The following is a 20,592-nucleotide window of genomic DNA, read 5'->3' as shown; positions in this document are numbered from 1 at the left end:
AGAGTGCCGAGTGTTGGGAAATGATCACGTACTCGCTCCTCAAGAGGATGGAGCTGGGATGGAAGCGGTTAGTGTTTCTGTCCTTTAAACATCTCAGTGACTGCAAAAGAAGGTTAAGAGATTCAGCATGGGGCACCTGCTTGATAAACCCGATCTTTCGTATTATCCACACGATGTTTTTAAAGCTTTTCCACCAAAGAAGAGACGCAATGTTCTAAGTCACCTTTCTTGAATGACAGGGTTGGTGCTTTATTTAATTTCTTTTTTTTCGGCATTTTTCTGTTGATCGGAAATGGCTGCAAACAACCGGTTCCCTTCAGATTCCTGTACACTGGTTTCTCGGAGATAGGATTCCGTGTAAAAACAAGGAAGTGGGAGCGATGAGGTCGAGGTTAGAGCTGAGCGGGAAAGGTGAAACCTGCCCAGAGATCACGCACCGCAACATGTCGCTGAGCAGATGCGATCTTTTGCAAAGACTTCTCCGGAGATGTCAGTTCTCCAAAGACAGTCATGTTTTCTTTCACTGCATGTGACAGCCATTTTGCAAATCTAAAATAAGGAGCAATATCGCCCCCCCTACCCCTTCTGTTACTATATCTTTTGTTCCGAGACCAGAAGCAAAATGCACACCAAGCCCGTTCCCCTTGGTGTTTCTGGTACAGCAACGAGAGAATAAAACCTTCTCCAGAAGACTGCTTTAGTTTCCAGCCTATGCCTCTTGGGCTACCCAACATGGCGCCTCTGCAGTGGTTACAGATGATGTCTTCTTAATGCGCCCTACATATTTAAGCAGAAGCCTTTAATGATAGATGAGCAATTCTCAGCTAGAGCTCCTCCCTGGGTTTCTGCGGCGGGGCGGCGGGGGGAGCTGGGGATGACTAATCGTGACTCCCACAGGTCACAGCTGAAGAACGGCTGAAGGTGAACGGAAAACAAGGAGTAAACACTCAAATCGAGCCAAGGCCAGCCAAAGGGGCGGGGGGAGCGGTGAACTTAAGCCTCCGGCTGCCCGAGGTAGCCGTGCATTCAGCCAGGGCGGCAGGGCTGGCGCCGGGGTTTGACTTTCCCTTCTTGTGTCGGGCAGAGTCCTAGAGAAGCGGCAGAAGCCCGGGGACACCATCGAGCTGACAGAAGATGGGAAGCCCATGGAAATGCCCGAGAAGAAAGCCCCGCTCTGCGACTGTACCTGCTTCGGGCTGCCCCGGAGGTACATCATTGCCATCATGAGTGGACTGGGATTCTGCATTTCCTTCGGGATCCGATGTAACTTGGGAGTGGCCATCGTGGACATGGTCAATAACAGCACCATACACCGAGGAGGAAAAATTATTAAAGAGGTGGGAACCCTTCCCCCGTAACTCCTCTGGCCTCTCGGTACAATTCCCAGCCCCAGGTCAGGCACTCGAGCGCAGCCGAGCCAGGCTCCGCCGCTCTCGGGGCGCTTTCCCCGCCTCGGGCCCGGCCCCGCGGCGCTCCCCGGCCTCCCCCGCGGCTCTGCCCGGCCCCGCCGCCGCCCTTCGCATCCCGCTGCAGTAGGGGATGTGCTTTTCACCGACTGTTCCTATTTTTCCCTTTCATTTCCCAGCCCAAAGCCCTTTTGCGGTACAATTTACGGGCAGATATTTTTAATTTTTTTCCTTTGTCGCACACAACCTCGAAAAACGCAGATATCTCGTAAAATAACTGTAGGGAAGGGGGAAGGAGGACAGCGAACAACCGACCGCAAGCGGATGTAACGGAGCCAGGGAGGTTGTGAAGGAATGTTTGAAAACACCGGGATGGAAGGATTTGCGTGGAAAAGGCGTCAAATGCCTAGGCTCGCTTTGAAGCGGCTCGGAGCAAGGGGAACAGGAGGAGGCGCTGGGAGCCTGGGGGGCAGGAGGAGGCGCTGGGAGCCTGGGGGGCAGGAGGAGGCGCAGGGAATTTGGGGGGCAGGAGGAGTGTTTGCGATGGGGAGAGGGTCGCACCCCGGGCCGAAGCTGCCGCGGGTGCGCGCGTTATCCCGGCCCGATGACAGCCTTCCTCTGCTGTTTCTCTTCTTCTCTCCCGGTCCCTTGCGCTGGAAGAAAGCGAAGTTCAATTGGGATCCCGAAACAGTTGGCATGATCCACGGCTCTTTTTTCTGGGGATACATAATCACCCAAATCCCCGGCGGGTATATCTCGTCCCGACTGGCAGCGAACAGGTAACGGCGGCCCCAAACCTCCCCGCGTTTCCCCCCGTGGGCAGCCGGCCCCGTCCCAGTGACAGGCGCTGTGCAGGAGCAGGGGGGCCCGAGGGAGGGGGGGGGGGGGGAGGGAAGCTGGCGGGGTGCTCTGCTCGGGCACGGGGGGCCTCTGAGCTACCTGCCGGAGCGGGCCGGGGGGGGCGCGGAGTTCCCTCTCCCCGTAAAAAAAGTTGGCTGGGGAGGTTGTGGCGACACCAGTCGAAGACCCGCATTCAGAGGCAAGCCCGGAGGTTCGTTATTGCTTCAAAGCTTGAGAGATTTTTTTTTTTTCCATTACCGAACGAAAGAATTTTATGATTTTTTTTTTTCCTATGAAAAGGAAAAGCATCGGCAGGAATTTTCCATTAACACAAATGAATTTCGAATGGTCGAAAAACATGTTTCAATGAGACCTACACAATGAAAGGAAAGTGCAGATGGTGCGGGGACTTAAGGACTCGTTTCTATGGTGTCTGGCAATTTTTCAAGCACCCAGGGTGCGATTCTACCTGTTAATTAAATCCGCTGAGTATTCAAGACACATGAGGCTTTCACATCCACACTTAATGCCATAGGCTCTTCGTTCGGAGAAACAGCAAAGGTCCTAGTGCCACTCTTCAAAACAATTACAAACTAAGTGCAAATGGATACTAAAATCAGCAATATATACCTTTAACTCTTCTCAGGAGTGTGCAACATCAAAGGTAGGATAGATTGCCTGGGGAGAAAGCTGGCTTGTATTTGCTGGAGAAAGAGGGGAGCTATGGCAAAAGACTCTCCAAAGGAAATACCTTTTAGACAGATGCCTACATTAACAATAACGAGCATTTACTAATGGGCAGGTCCTCCAGAACTGGGATAACTCTAACGTCCCTCCCTTGGCAAATAAAACCAGAACACATTTATTAGACTGGTGCGTCCATTGTCTGTCAGTTTACGAGTGCCAGCTTTTTGACAATGGTTCGCAAACGTAAAAGGCTACTGCAAACAACAATTAACAGCTCGCTAGAGGGCTCCTCCTTTGACCGTTTTTGCATCTTTGCACAGTCTGTAACTCTTGAAGATTAACAGGAATTTTGCTTAAAACTGCAGGATTTTACTTAGAGAAACAAAAGTCTGTCCTCATTTGCCCTAGCAATGTCCTTAATTTACATCAATCCAAATGTAAAATGGTGTAACTACAACGATTTGCAAGACAATGGCTTGGACATCCCCAGGAAAACTCGGTAGTACAAACACACTACCTGGCACAGGTGTGAATCAAACTTCTCTTCATGAACATTTACACCAGTGAAAGCAGACCAGATCCAGTTGTTAACTTGGATGTACTTTAACTCAGCAATTTTATAGATGAGTGATTAGTTATTAGCACTGTGAAAGCCTAAGAGACAACTCCCACACAAGACAAATGACCATGTAAACCACAGATTTAAACATGGAACTACCTGTTACATGCCAGCCAGTAGATGCAAATAGTCAAATACGGATAGCGGCTGTGATTTATATTTAGTCTGCAGATAAAACAATGGCATAGAATGGAGAGCTGAGTTGTGGTTGGAATAACAGGGCACTGAGGAGGCCAAACCCCAAGTTAGTTCCTGAATGCTACAAACAGATTTTGACATCTACATGGTCAGCTCGAAATAAACAGAATGACAGGAAGGTTAAGCGGCACACAAAATAGGGTGGAAAGCTTGATGTCCATACCTTTCCCAAGAAATCCTGCATCAGAACAAGTCCGAGCAGTGGGTACATAGGTTTAGAAGCCTACAGTACCATTAGAATATGAGCTACTATAAAAGCCTCTGTTGTTTTACACATGCTCCAGCCTCAGATGGTCCCTTCACCCTGTGATGGACAACAGACAAGTAACATTTTGTTTGTTTGTTTTAATCCTCACTGAATATCTTTGTGCTATCAGTGCTTTCCTTTACATTCACAGCAAGTCTGAATTCATACAGAAAAACTAATTTCAGGTGTCCTTCACATAAAAAAAAAATAAATAATAGTCTCTAGACTAGCATAACCAGATTCAAGACAATCCATGAGAAACAGCCTTGAGCTGAAGAAAAATGGAGATTTTCAACAGGGAGAATGATTCATTCCCTGGGAGTGAAGGAGATAATGATTACATTGGAAAGATAGCATGAATGAAAGAAAAATTGCCTCCCGACTGCCAAGAGTGTCATGGAAGGAAACTGGGAAGAGGGTCAAGGTCTGTTTTGTGAGTTTAATTTGCTGTTGACAGGGAGTCGTAGAATGTACAGGACAGAGTTTGCTTGACATAAAGATTCAGTCTAGCAACCAGTTATAGAGATTGGGTTGACATAGCTTGAATGTGTCACTAAGGTATAACACGTGGAAGAAATGACCCTCCTGTGGTATCAAGTAAACCTTTCTACACACAATGCATTAATTCCAAGCTGGGCAGGATCCCTTTATCTTGATCCTACCCCTGTCCTAAAACGTTTATTGCCTATAAAGAATTAGCAACACTGCGTTGCTGGGAACTCTCTAACATTTTATTTTTTTTCCCCAATAATTGAGTCTCTCAATGGGTAGCATTTTACTGACATCCTTTGCTAATTGTACAACTCAAGGCTTCTGCTGCATAGTTATTCTGCTCTGCCTTGACCCACTACTCTTGTCACACACAGCTCTCCATTACTTCTAGCAGATCAGATTTAGTGATTTACAGATTTACAAGTAGTAAATGGACTTTCTCAGGAATTTGTGCTTGCTAGCTTGGGTCTCACTTTATCTCATTTTGTGTAACTGATAATTTTGTTATAGTCTTTTCAGCCCAACTCTAGGAAAAATGCTTTATTTAAAAGAGATATATTTACACTGCTATAGTTCCAACAAGATCAAACAAAAATGTCTTTCAAAATTGCAGAGAACATTCAGAAATACCTTTCCTGTACTCTTACCTCTCAGGTGATCAGGAGAAGTTGGGCTAGTGCATTGCAAAGGCTGGTGCTCCTGAACAGTTTCAACCTCTGTTAACTTCTGTAGCAGTAGGGGACATTGAGAACATTGCAAGACAACATAATTTTTCAAAAGATATGGGTTGGGCCTCAGGTGTCCCCTCATTTGCAATCAGTGAAACTTTAAACTTGCGTCCTTTGAGCAGTGTGTGAAAATAGCAGAGAATTTCCTGTTGCTACAAGGCTGGAGACCTCTCCTCCCAGAGGAGGACCTGCCTCTGGAAGGTGCTGGTACAAAATCACTACACAGGCAACCACAGTAGGCTGGAGGAACAAAGGAAGCCCAATGTGGCGTCCCATGGGTAGGGTTTATTACAGCTATACCATTTCTCAGGGCTAAGTTCTCAATGAACAATCAATTTTGTCAATGATAAAACATTATACAATGAGCAGAGTACTGAGGCATTTTCTAGTAGTTTAGAGAAGGCATTTTGTCACATGGACATCCAAGTTTGCAACTGATCTAGGTTATTTCTCATACCTGAACTTTTGTAGGACTTTATACTAAAAACAATGTCCTTCTCTCCTGTGCAGGGAGCAGCAATACATTGGGAGTGGAATTAATGGCTCCTGCAGAGATGTTTCTCTAAATATCTTTATCAGGAGAAAATTAGCCATGATTCAGAGGTTTTGAGACCATAGGGGCAAGAACACATGGGCAGATTCCAGATACAAGTCCAAAATTATATAAATGTTTATTGGTTACAACCCATTCTGGTTAGTAATAGTAAAGCTTTCTCACAGAAGAGTGAATAAATAGTGAGACTATTTTTTTGAGATTTCTGGGGATTCAGTGTAATGTTTTTCACTAGTTACAATGGATTTTCACTACCGTGAGTGGGATTTTCATGAAGAGGGAACTGAGTTGCTTTTGCATTTTTTATAAGTATTTTTCCTTGAAAAAAAATCAAGAAAACTTGAAAACTCAAGTGTGATGTACTAATATCATGTATCCACGACTATTTAATCAGCTGAGCTATTACTCATAATGGCAGTTAATGCCATTTAAGAGCACAAAGAACATCCCATTTGAATGCTTTTAAACTATAGGTTTGAATGTCAGCCTTAGAGTGGCTCCCACCAGAGGGGCTATCATTATACAATTACCATGAGATGTGAACAGAAACAGTATGAAATGCTGACAGTCTTCTAACCCCACTGAGTCTTAATTTCTACTTAGGTCATGAAAAGAACTTTAGCTGGAGCTAATCGGACATCACCTTATCATGACAAATTCAGAACAAACATACAAACTAAACACTAACAACAATCATTCTCATATGCTGAAATTCCTTTAAAAAAAGAAAAAGAAATTTGTGGTTTGGCAGTTCAACTGTCTTTCCAAATTTGATTTAAGTGGAATGTGAAGGCCAAGATATTCAAATGTTTTAAAACAGTTCAAGGAATGCAAAATTATGATATGAAATTCAGAAACAACATTTAAAAAATACATTATTTTGTAGTCTCTTAATGATTATATTGTAAGCAGGTTTGGATGTTTTGATGCTTTGAAATCACTGTCAGCATACAGTCTGGAAACTGGTGCAGATTTTCTTGCCTTTGAGCTCCTCCAAGAGGATCTATACTGTTTAACAAAGCAAGTGAGTTAGGAAGCACTTAAAACCTCAGGTGTATTTTATCACTCCCAAAACATGCTTTTCTCTGCCTGTATACTGTATAGGGACCCCAGATTACTTGGGATGTTTGCCTAAGTCATCATGTGGTGTGATGGAGCCCCTTCTCTTTGTGTTTTGCACAACCAAGTGGGTGCCTGTAATTGGAAAAGTGATATATTTCATGCTGGTAGACTATAAAGATTAATGTGCTAGTGTTTATGAACACTTCAAAGATTTAGACACTATTATGATAGTGCTGAGTAGTCCTTAAGCAAGATCTACGGAGATGTTGACATTTCTTCAGCCATTTCAGAAATACGTATAAATGCTGATAAACTTATGGGTGCAAAATGGACCAGGCAATCAGTAGATATATTAAAGATCACTTGGTAAGCTGGGTTATGTTAAAAATAATACACATGAGGCTTAAGTGCAAGTAACATCGGGGAATGGGAAACTACCCTGGGAAGCTATGACACTGGGTGGGTTCCTAAGCCATTCAGTTCCAGAAACCTGTCATGAGCTTCCAACAAGATGCTCTATTAGGGAAGCCGATATAATCCTGGGATATGTATATTGCTGTATTTAGGGCAGTCAGTGTATTTAGGTCAATGGAAATGACCATGGATTGTTGCAGGTAATTTGAGTACATGCATATTAAGATTAAAAATCAGAGATGGGATGTGGAAGGGTCACAAAATTACATGAAAGATTGAATATAATGTCATATAGTGAAAGAAATAGCAAGAACTATGTATTCAGTATATCAGTATATCAAAAAGAATACTTGGAGGTAATTTGATTTTAAAATATACAATTAACTCCTCTGGAAAAAAATCCTAGGCATAAATGTGTGTTTTAGAAAGACATAGAATGTAGAAAGATATAACAAGAATCAGTAAGCAAAAGCCAGATTGAAAAAAAAAAACATAAATGTTAGTAATAACGGCTAGCACTGGAAAATTACACGCTGAATTCTTCTCTTTTGGGTGTTAGATTACTATTTTGAAAATTGTATTTTAGCTGCTACAAATAAATGCTTTCAGTACAGGGATAATTAGGTGAAATATAAGAGATAATTAAGCAAAATATAAGGTCTAATGTCACAGAGAATGTCAGGCTAGATGAACTAATATTTTCTTGGGCTTAGCATTATTCATTTGTTCTGTCATTAACCTAGAAAAACAACAATTTTATTTAAATTAATATTTCCTATTCCACATTTGTCCAATGAAAAGCTGCAACTGTCTGAATAAACCTGCATGCTGTCACATGCATATGGAAAGGTACCAGGCTATACTGTTTTTCACCACCTCACCTCAGGATAATTTAAATACAGTTATATTTTAACTTTTGACTCATCCTTTTTAAAATTCTTTAAAAAACACACTGGAGATCTGTAATAAAACCATTGTCCTATCAAAAGCAATACCAAAATGCCATGGCAGGATTTCCTCACTGATCACAGTTAGGAAGTTAACAGGTTAAATACTTACCATAAATCAGCAAAGATTCTCTGAAATTAATGGGTCACTGTTAATGGGTCATACAGGCTAGGGAATTCATTCCCAAGAAAACATATTTAAAATACGAATGCAGTTTTTGACTGTACATGCCAAACACTGTTTCAAAAATAGATCTGTAATAATCACAGACTCTTTTTGGTAAAACAAAACTGGCTATTTTAGCTCATCTGTGTATCCTTAAGCATTAGAACTCTCATACATAAAGACCTACGGAAAACAGAATAGAATGAAAATTTTAAAAAAAATGTAAGTCACATTCTAATTCTATGATAATGACTTATATTTCTCATTATCTATTAAACCACAAATCCTTGTACTATTCACATTAAGGATCATCCTTACAGAATTACTCTGAATTTCTCTGCAACCTAATTATCTCGCATCTCTGTTAACTCTTCATCATTGTCACATTCTAACCTGAATGAAAATATATAAATCAACCTTTCACTTCAAATTCTTTTTTGTTTTTAAAGTGCCATTCATCTTGTTATTAAGGGCTAAATCCTTGTGCCCAGCAAGTAATCTGATAGGATTATTTCCATGAATAACCTGAATGATATTTCAGACAACTATATGTCAGAGCATTTCATCTCAGAGTCCCAAAGATTTTCACAGAAAGTGTGTCATTTGTGTATCAGTGAAATTATAATACCTTTCTCCTTAATTCACTCAGTCCTAATGACAGCAAGCATGAAATACATAAGCTAAGTATTGGTTTAGAAATAGAAGTACAAAGATTTCCTGGATCTTTACATCTTCACATTTTCCTGTAGGTAGAGATACTGTGTGAGGTTTGTTTCTTTTGCAAACTATATATAGCTCACAGCATAACCAGGGAATGATTAGACAAGAGCCAGCTTCTGAACCTCTGATGATAGAAGCTGACCTTGCACTGTATGAAAGAACCCTTGCTGTTGTACTTGCCAGTTCCACCTTTCACATCCAGTTCAAAACCCTGCAGATTAAACTGGGCTATGAACCCAGGCACTGCTATTTGGTTTGTCTGTTTCCAGCCAAAGGAGCCAATATTGAGCAAAAAAGCAAGACGATTTTGTCACCTTGCTGTATTGCAGGGTGTTGTAAGCACCAGCCACTGCAAGGAGGGGACTGGGGAGACATCTATGGGCGGCTGGTCCTGCTGCTCCCTCTGCCATATGGCTTGGGGTCTTTCCATTTTTCTGTCATGAATGATGAAGCTGTTTTCACAATTTAATGATGCAACAAGGGATTTGGATGGGGGTTTTGGTTGATAAAAGGGGGCCTCAGATGTGTGACAAAAATTAATAATGTATCCAAGCCCTTATTATACTAGATTAGATGGCGGGAGGTCAGCTTTTACATATTAATGCTTCATGAAGGGCTTATAATAGGATTTAGTATGAAGGGCACATAGACACATTCCCCTCCTCCCTTGTACACATATGAATGAAAATAACCTGTTTTATCACATTTCTAAATAGACAAATAAAGCTGCTATACTATGGCTTCTGGCCACAGACTATTATGAAGGAGGATTGGTTTTAAGCGATTCTCTCACAAAGCACATTCAGTCTAAGACTGGCACTTGGGAATAAGTGTACCTCTCTAATGTCAAAGGTATCTTATTCTATCTGTTTTGCTGGGCAGCTGAGTTCATCAACCACTCTAATATTCATGGCATAGTCCCAGCTTTGTTAGCCCTGTGCCATTTTATGCAAATTGAGGGCCCGATTCAGAAAACAAAACAAAACAAAACACGACATCCTGTCTATCATTCAAGAAGCCATAAGCTGTCAGGATGGGCATTTCAGATGAATATGTCTACTGTATGGGGGTCAACAGAGTCATCAGAAAATTAGTCTATACTATAGAAAAGTTAGAGTGATGATATAATGTCACAGAATAGCTAAATATTGTCTCCTCATAGTGGGTTCAATTTCTCCTAATCCATTTCAAATAAGCAAACAGAAACAGAAAATATCCCAAGAAGGGTAATCAGCATGATAACAAAGTGAAAAGACAACAAGAGTAACAGAAACATTATCAGGATTATTTAGCTCACAAAGAACACGAATGAGTGACATGAAAGGGACATACTTAATAAACATGAGTTTAAGTAATGTAAATATTCCAAATGAGTGGCTACTTACAGTTTGCAGTCAAGAAGGTAACCACTGAAGCATGGGGAAACAGCTGGAAAAATATAAACAGTTGTCACAATATATTACAGAGGAAAAATGATCTTTTCAGAAGTCAGTAAGAGCATTGTTTACATTTGCATAAATTGAAAGCAAGTAAACCACCATTAATGATGTTAACTATGGAGGGTCCAAGCAAAACTCAAGCAGTAACATTGTAGGCTAAAATACTACGTTCTCTGGTGCTGAGAAGCACCTGTGTTACACAAGGTGGATATTTGGAACTATTAGGATATAGGATAGTAGTGATCATAGATGTTAATATCCTCAAGATACTAAATCCAGGAGTAATTTCAGGACTAAATATAACAATTTCAGAATTTGACTCTGCTTATTCAGATACAGCTAACAAGAGAAAGGTTACATCTGAAATTGGGACTTATTTTTGCATTCCCTCCTCCATTGATCTAAATCCTTTGATCTCATGTTTCTGATGAAATCTGAAAATTTGCCGTCTGTAGGAAAGTTGCCACACAGTTTAGATACAATTACAACAGATGAATTCAGAACAAGCTTATAAAGAAAGCTTATTTATCGAGATAATATCATCCAGATATATCAATACTGTTAAAGAACTTTGCTCCCAGTTCCCTCCCACGTCTTGGGCCTCCAGAATCCCTACTGCACTTATGATACCTCAAAATCAGGGTCCTGTTCACTGGGGAATATCTAATCCCCTCTGAAACAAAATCCATGTGCGTTCCTGACAGAGTTAATTCCAGACACTTATTGCAACAGACATCCTTAATCACCTCTACCTGCTTTGGTACTCCACCCCAATACACTACATACACTGGATTTCACGCTACAAAATGTTATTTAGGTTGTCTGCATAAAAAATATTAATGTCACCATCCCTTTGCTCTGAAGGAATCCACATTTAACCTGAGCAGTAGGGATGCAGATATCCGTAACGTGTAGTCTCTATGTCACAAAACACTTCACAAAGCAATACAGATAAAGCCTCTGCATCCAGTACATAGCAATTATCATCCCAGCCAGATCCACAAAATATTTTAAAGCTGATTTATTTTATAGGTGTATTATATATCTCAAAATCAACAGAGACAGTTATGAATCACAGCCTAAGACCTGGAACTCGGTTAGGTAATTTGAATGAGATGGTCTTGGTTTGAAACACGATCTAGCAGATTACATATTTAAAGAGCAAGCCAACCCAAAGCTAATGAGCTAGAAGGAATGAGTCTGTGTTTTATCCAGACATCTATGGATATAATGAGCTGTAAAATGAAACCACAGGTTTGAGAGATTCCCCAGTAGAATTCAAACAGGAGAGAGAGAGGGTTAGTAGGGTGATCAAATGAATGAAGAATAAGGAAGATGAGATGGAGAGGGCCCAGCTTGCCTAGTGATGCAAAAGAAAGAAGACGGGATTGCTGCTGGGGTAAAATGCAAATATTAAAACTGTTAAAATAGACAGCATGAGAGCAATATATCTACTGGATGTAGGAAGTCATAAGCTGGAAAGGCTTCCAAAATAAGTAGGGCAAATGCTAATTACTTCTGAGATGGAACCAGGTCTGCTTATGAAAGGATGATGTAATGCACTTGCTGGTAAGAGCAATGATCAGAATTTAATGACCCAGGAGTCTTTTACATTCAGCATCATTTGCTGTGATGCTGTCACCTAACAATGCCAAAGTTCTTCAAAAAACACACACTGTATCAAAAATAAGTCTGTGAACAGCAAATGGAAGGCACAGCCTGAGAACTGTTTGGGGCTTGGTTTGACCTGTATAAGTCAGTGGTATTAATGGGGCTCAGAGAAGGCAGAAGGTGAAAGGGACTTTGTTACTGGTACACATTGACTTAACCTCTCCATGGCATTTTGCTCTGGTGCTTGGAGCCATCCTAGAAAGGTCTATTCTACTAAAAGGCTTGGGAATATTTGGGGATTTATTTGTCTTCAAAGCTGGCAGATCAAAACTCAGGTCCTCAAAATGTTCATGTTCTCTATCAAAGTCTTAGAAGACTCTCATCACTCCTAGTTCAGGTAGAGAGACAAATTTGTAAGAAGGAAAGTGTTAATTAGCAGCTAACAACCTGAAATTTCTATACATTCAGACATTGCACAGATAAAAGAAAAAAATGAAGTTAAAAAAAAAATGGTCACAAATTGGCATTGCTAGCAACATCTGCAGAAGAAAGGATTCTGAAAAAACTCTGCATGCCTACAGGCATTCAAGCTAGCTTCTGTCCTGTTTCTGCTTAGACATTATGCTTTACTCAAAAAAAATAAGCATTTAATCCAGCATTCAGCTTTGCATTTCCTCTCAGACAAGAAATTCTTTGGGTTGTGGAAAAAAAAGCAGCATCATTGATTCTATGTTGTGTTGCTGGCCTTTTGGAGGAGGAGGTGTGTCAAAGATAAATGATAGGCAGTGGAGTCAGAGCAGAAGATATCAAATTTTAGCAATCTTGAGCTGATAGAAGTCCACAAAGTCACTCTGCATGACACCCCTGCAGCTGCCCAGAGCTGCTCCTGCTCTGGGACTCTCCCAAACAAGCATGGTTCAAGAAAGAATATCTAAGGCTAGTCAAGACCTAGTTTATTTTTACGTATGTTTCATAAAATAAGTCTTTGTTCTTTAACATATTTTATGTATTTTCTCTAAGGAAGAGCAATGTCAATAACATGCCAGCTGTTTCTCCTGCTTGCCAACTTGAATCCAAATAATTTATTTTTATTTTTTTTTAGAATTTTCATCTTCAGACTAGGTTGGGAAAGTTTTGCAAGGAAAATTCATGTTTTCGCTCCTCTTTAATTTGTACCCTTACTTAACAAAAGAATCTCATGTAAGACTAGAAAAAATGTTTTACATTTGTTTATGGCAAAATATTCCCTATTTATTTTGTATGAAGAACTTCCTATAAGCAAGACTTATGCTCAGTTACCATTAGCTTAGATGATGTAGGACTGTGGGAAAAAATGTGGGAAAGCATTCACATCAGTGAAGAGTCATTAAATATTTGTGTTCAAACTAGCTCGTGCACAAGGATGGCACCGTCCTGTGAACACCTATGCAGAAAAACATTCACAAGGTGGCAAAAGCAATCAACTGAATGGTTAAAAAAAATGTAGACAGTTCATTAAAAGAGAGAATATAGTATTTTATATAAAATGTGCAATATGAATACATTAGCCAATGCAAATAAAGCCTTTATAATGTGATCAGTATTCCTGTAAAACTGTCAAGTACGGAGGTTGTATGTCCCAGAAATTACTATGGGCTACATTTTCCACAGGTTCCTGTTTACAGTCAGAATAATACTCCCATTAGTATTTTGATTTAATTTGCTATAACAGTGTGGAATGCTGTGCTTTTTCCTCATGATTCCCGTGGAAATCATGACAAAACAAAATTATGAAGCTTTCTTATTCCACAGATAGGTCTTCAATGAAATGACAATAGGTGGCTTTTTGGAGGTGAAAAATATTCAGTTACAGTCCTGAATGAATTTCCTGCTGAAGTAACTTAAAACTTGTTTAGGTTATCATGAAAAGTGATATGAACCCTTTTATGCCTTCATAGCTCTCAATGTAATTCCATTAAAACATACATAGTCTTGTTTTGTAGTTGTCAGTGAACAACATTTACTATTTTTAAATCATTTTGGATTTTAATGAAGTGGCATTCATAGTTCATTAATAAAGCATTTTCTCTTTGAAATAAATAGTTAAAATTGCCATTTTCAACATAAAAGTTACCTTTTTTTTAAGGACAAACTTCAGTTAAGGTAATTCATATGCTTTTGGTTTGACATATTACTTAATTTCCATAACAGTTTTTTTTAATAAAAATGGACCGCAATTATCAGACAGTAAAGAAACACATAATTGTGGACATTGCCAATGATATTAAAGAATGACATCAATAAAAATGCACTGAATTCTGACAACTGGGGAATTGAATCCTACCATGCACATATGAAAGGAGTTTTAGCTTTATGCAGTCATTTTAGCAATTTTCATTCCCAGTCCTTCGGGTAAGAGGATGCTTCCAAGCAGGACTTCTTATTTTCAGATATCATATGTGTAACCCAATATGTCACCCATCTGGCATTCAGCATTTGGCACGCATCTGTATTCCCACTGTTCTCAGTTCACTTTTGAGCTGGCACTTTTTCCAACAAAGTAACAAAATCTGTAATGCACTTCCAGGCAGAATGCTCATGTAATACGAATTGCCTGGAAAAGGTAGATGAGAATGGTGGGGATGCACAGATATGTAGAAATTAGAAATCCAGAGATGAAAATAAATACATTTCTTTCTCTTTAGTTGGTCCCCAAAGAGAAGAATGAGCCAACTAGCTTGAAAACCAAAAAGATTAATTCTTCCTGCAACTTCATTCCATTCTAAGCATTTTTCCTGACATGTCAGAGTCATTTCCTTCCTCTGTTCCCATCCCAAATGTCTCTTAGTCAAATATGATTTTGCTATTATTACTATTTGTATTACAGGAGGACTAAGGCACAACTCATGACCTTCATATAATGCCAATGTCAGTAAAACACCAAGGATCAATGTTAGATTCTGTCTTCTGGGACTGAGTCTACTGAGTCTAGAAATAGAAATAGATAAGCAAAGCATAATTCTTTGTTTCAGGGCTTCTGGTCACTTCTGAGGGTTAGGATTTACCTTTTTTTTTTTTTTCCTCCTTGACAAACTACTACTGTTGTTATTCATTTGTCTTCTTCTGTATATGGTTATTTTCTATATATGAGTATATAGAAAATACATCTATATATCTGTATACCCATACATGTCATATATGTCTATATATGGGTACACCGGTTGCTGTTTTGGGGTCAGAAAGGAATTTTCCCCCACATCTAGGGACTACTTAAGGTATATCATAGCATTTAAATTCCCTCCTTATGCCAAGGCTGAGAATGATGGCATTGTCATTGGCTTCTCCTCTTCTGTCTCTGTGGCATACTGTATTTTTCCCAGAATCTACCTTCAGTCTGCTAAAGCCCTTCAGTTTGTACCATGGAATTAAGATGTTTTGTGGTGTTTGGAATGCACCCACTGTGAAATAAATGTCCAGTTAATGTTGTAGCCAAATTGGGCAAATAAGAACTGAAACTCAAGAGTACAATGGATCATAAAATCAGTAGCTTAATACATGTAACAAAATGCTAAGCACTAAAAAAAATACAACATAATTTTGGGGTTTGATATGTGGGTCAGTAAAATACCTCAGAAATGCACTGTATTTAGATATAAATCATTATAAATGTAGTTAGCTGAGATATTTCAAACAATAGAACAGGAATTTTCTACAAAAACCAGAACTATACCACAATAATTCATTAGGAACAAGACTTTAGTGATAGTGGGGATGGAATAAATATACCAAGATAAAAGAGCATGAAAAAGAAATGCCAATTATATTTATCAATATGTCTTGAGAAATGCAAAGCAAATGTAAGAAGCTGTATTTGCTCTTGACTGAGAGTTATAGAGGAAACTAGGTCACTACAGTAGCCATACACTAAAATCATGGCACTGCATTTAATTTGGATTCCAGAAAAAAAAAAAAAAACAGAAAGGACATTTCTGACATGAATCATATTCTACTCTTAAATCCATAGATATTTGGAAAAAAAATGAGGTTTTTTTTGAGAAAGCTGCTTTGATAAAGCATAGCCCTGAGAACTCTGACTTACAAGTGACATTGTGGAACTGTTTCATCACACGGTCCTCAACATAACTGAACATTCACTAGCAGTTGTGTGTCTGAATACAGGCAAGATTTTCATTTCAAAGATGCATGTCTTGGATCATTCTCTAAAATGAATTTTACTTTCTTTTCTAGAAAGAACAAATTCAAAAAAACAGCTTCTCTTTAGTGAACATGAGAACAAGGTAATTCTGGGAAACACAGCCTTCAATTGTGGCAAACAGAAGCTGATTTCAGATGCAGAATTGAAAAATCAGACTAAATTTCCTTGATGAAATAGCTATATACCACAACTATTTTGTAGATCTCATCCCTATAAAGAGATGGCAAATTCCTAATATCTCTGCAGGACTTGAACAGGAACTGTAATTTAGAAAGTGTTGTGCTGATTCACACTAGCTAAGAATCTGCTCCAGCAAGTCTACGCACTGATCCACAAACTTAAAAATATATTGCTGCATTAGAAACCTAGTTAAATATCTATTCAGAAAAGAAATAGAAAAAGCTACAAACCAAGCAGTGCTTTCTTCTTGCTCACAAAGAAACGATATTCTCAATGAATCTTTAAAACAGTTACAGTCCATTTTTCTTCAGAAATTGGTAACAGGAGCATCTTACTTTTGAAAAGAATTCATGAAAATCATAAGCAAAGCTCCCCTGAGTCCCACACTATTCTCATTAATAAATATAGAAAAAAATCAAATGAAAACCAAGACACCATAATATTTTATGTGAACATATCAGGGATATTAAAATGTAAGGAAATGAACTTCACTCACTTTTGATGTGATTCACAAAGCTATGAAAGAGAAACTTACACATATAGAAATTAGGAGTAAAGACAGAATTCAGGCCAAGACAGTTCACTCAATGAGACACAAACACACGCACCAGTCAGTCCTGGTGAACGTACTGGACATGCTGCCAAGCAACGGCAGAATCGTGCTGCACAGCGAGCCAGATGTTCTCTGACACAAGATGGGGACACCAGGAGTACAGTGAAGAGACCAGGGTTAGAGCTATTTTTTTTTTATTTTTTTTTTCTGTACAGCTGCCACTTAATATTTGTCAAACTTTAGCAGTGGAATATGTTTAATTTGCTATTTAAGTATTTTTATCAGGATGTAACTCTAAATAGATGATCTGAAAAATAGATGTATTCAGGAAGAAATTTCCTCTTGAAATTTATCACAGCTTCTTCCTTCCTTAGCCTAAGGTCTGTTTCTCACTAACTTATGGCACCGTACCAATTTCTAAAGAACACATGCTAAGGTTAAAGGTTTCTGTCAAATCAGTTCCACATCAGATACCATGATGTCATATGTTAAGATATCTCCAGGATTTATTTTAGCATTACATAATTTTGTATAAAGAAAGAGGCCAATCAATGCCACTGGGTACATCACTTTGCATAGCTGAATGAACAGAAAAAAAAATAATACCGGAGAAAAGGCTTGCTACCACAAAGGGTTCACATTCATTAAATTAAATTAAAATTTAGTCAAAACAGTGTAATTTTGAATATGAATTATTATTTCACACATGTATTTAGACATTGTAATGTACTTGATTTAAAGCAATTGCTAGGATGTTGTTGGAGGCAAAATTATCAATATTCAATGAGCAGTCCCTGAAAAAAAAACAGCATAAAGAATGATCTCTTTGCTTTGGGTGTGTGCTTGACTTGACACACATTGACTTGCTTTTGTAGCTAAGAAAATGCTGTCTCTGTTTTAAATTCTTCCTTCTGCTTTGGCATTTATAAATGTGGATTGTCTTCTGCTTTAAAAGTAGTGAATGTACGTTGCCACTTTTTTACGATGAAAGCATTAATACAAATTTCTCTTTTGCCCAGCCGCCCGGTTTAGCAAAATATTTGGAGATTTAATTTCTAACTTCTCTAGATGTTGGAGAATAGAATCAGAGTTGGTTGAAATAAAGGCGAAAATTAAGGAAAGGAAAGAGTGGGGATATATAAAGAGAGTAAGATATAGACATGTGATTGCACAAGATGTATTTCCTTAGGAAACAATGCTAAATAGATGTATATGTCCATGTGGGTCTTATCACACAGGTTATTACACTAGATGAAAGCAGACACTAACCCAGTCCAGCAGCTAGTAAATCCCCTACATAAATATCATACACTGAAATTTATTGATATGGGTATGTGAACATATGTGGAATATGTCCACTGGAACAATACTTCCTTTACTTGTTTTTTCCACCCTTGCAGAGTGTTTGGTGCTGCTATCCTGCTGACATCCTCCCTCAACATGCTAATACCATCTGCAGCCAGGGTGCATTACGGGTGTGTCATCTTTGTTAGGATCTTGCAGGGCCTTGTGGAGGTATGGAAAAATCATAACACAACCAGTAAAACTGATACGTTTATTAGCTTTTAAGCAGCAACTGCCACTTTTTTGATAAAAAATAAAAATTGCTTTTAATTTACTCCTGATTTTTAGTGCAATGGGTTACACTGTAAGAACTATGGATTTTCTTTCACCTATGAAATTATGTAGTGAAGTTTTCCCTTGCTGAGAAGCCAGTAATATAAACATTTAACAGTGCAGTTTTACTGAAATCCTGTCCTGCACAGGGCTTATATTGGTGCTGTTCTCAACGGTTATTTGCTGTCCAGTATCACAGACTAAATCTATAATAATGAATTAAGCTTCTCTTAATGAATTAAGCTTCTCTCACAGCTTCCCCGGCCATATGAATGAATGAGAGGTTTACGGTGACTGAAGAGAGAAAAATACTGAGCCTGCCTTCTAAAATTGTTTGTTTCAGATTTTAGACGTGATCACTGCTCCTTCTTCCCAAGCGCTGTGCACTTCTGTTGTGTGAACTGAATTTATTTCATGCACTTAATTATTTACAAAGGCTCAAAAAGAAGATGTAGAAAGTTAGGTAACTGGCAATTAAGTACTTGAAGTATACATGTGTAAACATAGATCCACTCCTGAAGAGTGCTTTGCATGGACACAGGTGTGCATGACCACAAAGAGGAGAGGAACAGAAGCAAGTGGTTAATTACAAAATAAAATAGCTCTTTCATCACTCATTTCTGTGATACTGTTTTAAGGGATGGCAAATACAAAATATCTCAAGCAGTACTGTTTGAAGAAGGTTTACAATAAATCATGGCAATCTTAGGATTGCATCAGATTATTTGCGGGGGGGAAGTTAATAAAGTTAACAAAAAAGACTAAAATGAACATTAAATTGGTTATAAAATCTCTTTGAATACAAAACAATGTATTTTACAAGCTTTTTGTGTATTCAGAGGGATAATCACAACATTTGCAAGAAGCTATTCATTCTACTTTTTGCAGAGGAAATATCAAATTAAGGGAAAAGTGGCTATATATAAATACACATACATCATAGCAATTCTTACACTTTAATTTTGTGAAAAAGTACAGTATATTTCATACTAAATTTTCTAAAATTTCAACACTACAAGATGTTGTGATTTATTTGTGGTATTTCTATCATGAGTTAAGGCTGGTTTTGAAGAGAGACTCAACCTAAAATGTAACTGGTTTAAAATCAGACCAACTAAGATCATCCAATTCTTTGCTTAAGTGCTCAAAAAGGTTCATTAAAGGCTAAGATATAAGATAATATTTTATTTATTTATTTATTTATTTATTTATAGATTATATAAGATTATATTTTTAAGCTCTTATTGATCTTGTTTTATAGTTTTAGAGCAATGGAAAAGGAAACTGTATTTGCTAAATTATATTTGAAATGCTAGAAGGTCATCAAAAATGTTAGAAGGCCACCAAAACTGTGGGTTGCAGAAATGAGCCCAGCATTAGAAAGACCCTGAAGGATCCATGTTTTCATCCCTCCTTTGACTCCGATACTCGTGCATTAAGATTCTTTCTTTTTAATTCTTCACTGTTCTCTCCTGGAAGGAGGGAGGCAGAGCAAAAAGGAATAATCATGTTTTGTGTCTGCTCTGTAAGTCCTCTGAAAAGATTGGTAGTGATGAACAAAACCCAAACTTTTACCAGACCGATTTACCAGAAATAGAAGTTTTTCTACGGCTGTGCTCAGACTTTGCTATAGAAATGTAAAGTGTTCTCAGCTTCCTGTTTGTAGCAGTGTTAAAACAGAAATTCATGCACAATGACCTGACCAACTGCTCAGCATTAGCTGACCTGTGGCACACTCGTTCCCCAGGGAGTCACCTACCCTGCCTGTCATGGCATCTGGAGCAAGTGGGCCCCCCCATTAGAGAGAAGTAGGTTAGCAACCACTTCCTTTTGTGGTAAGTAAATTTCCATTTTGTTCTTTCTTTCGTTTGTAATATAAAAGCATTCTGAGACTGAATTTTTCTCCGTTTTTCATCTA

At 38.7% G+C, this 20,592-nt stretch overlaps 1 protein-coding gene and 1 long non-coding RNA gene across 2 annotated transcripts in view; one reads left to right on the top strand and one right to left on the bottom strand.

Moving 5' to 3' along the window:
- The window catches only part of LOC308195544, a 181,667-nt gene that overhangs the window by 50,598 nt on the left and 110,477 nt on the right, over positions 1-20,592 (bottom strand). The window contains exon 3 of the long non-coding RNA XR_013951606.1: positions 10,465-10,507. This is a non-coding gene — a long non-coding RNA (uncharacterized lncRNA). The remainder of the gene's footprint in view (positions 1-10,464; positions 10,508-20,592) is intronic.
- Positions 1-20,592, top strand: part of SLC17A6 (solute carrier family 17 member 6) — a 33,617-nt gene that overhangs the window by 2,600 nt on the left and 10,425 nt on the right. The window contains exons 2-5 of the mRNA XM_080593146.1: positions 1,085-1,337; positions 2,067-2,185; positions 18,458-18,572; positions 20,422-20,509. Of these exons, the coding sequence (XP_080449272.1) occupies positions 1,085-1,337; positions 2,067-2,185; positions 18,458-18,572; positions 20,422-20,509 (575 nt within the window). The remainder of the gene's footprint in view (positions 1-1,084; positions 1,338-2,066; positions 2,186-18,457; positions 18,573-20,421; positions 20,510-20,592) is intronic.

This window comes from Anser brachyrhynchus, assembly GCF_964034855.1.
Source record: "Anser brachyrhynchus genome assembly, chromosome: 5".
In the NCBI taxonomy this organism is placed as follows: Eukaryota; Metazoa; Chordata; class Aves; order Anseriformes; family Anatidae; genus Anser; species Anser brachyrhynchus.
The sequence above is the reverse complement of the archived record's forward strand: the minus strand, read 5'-3'. Positions and strand labels throughout refer to the sequence as shown.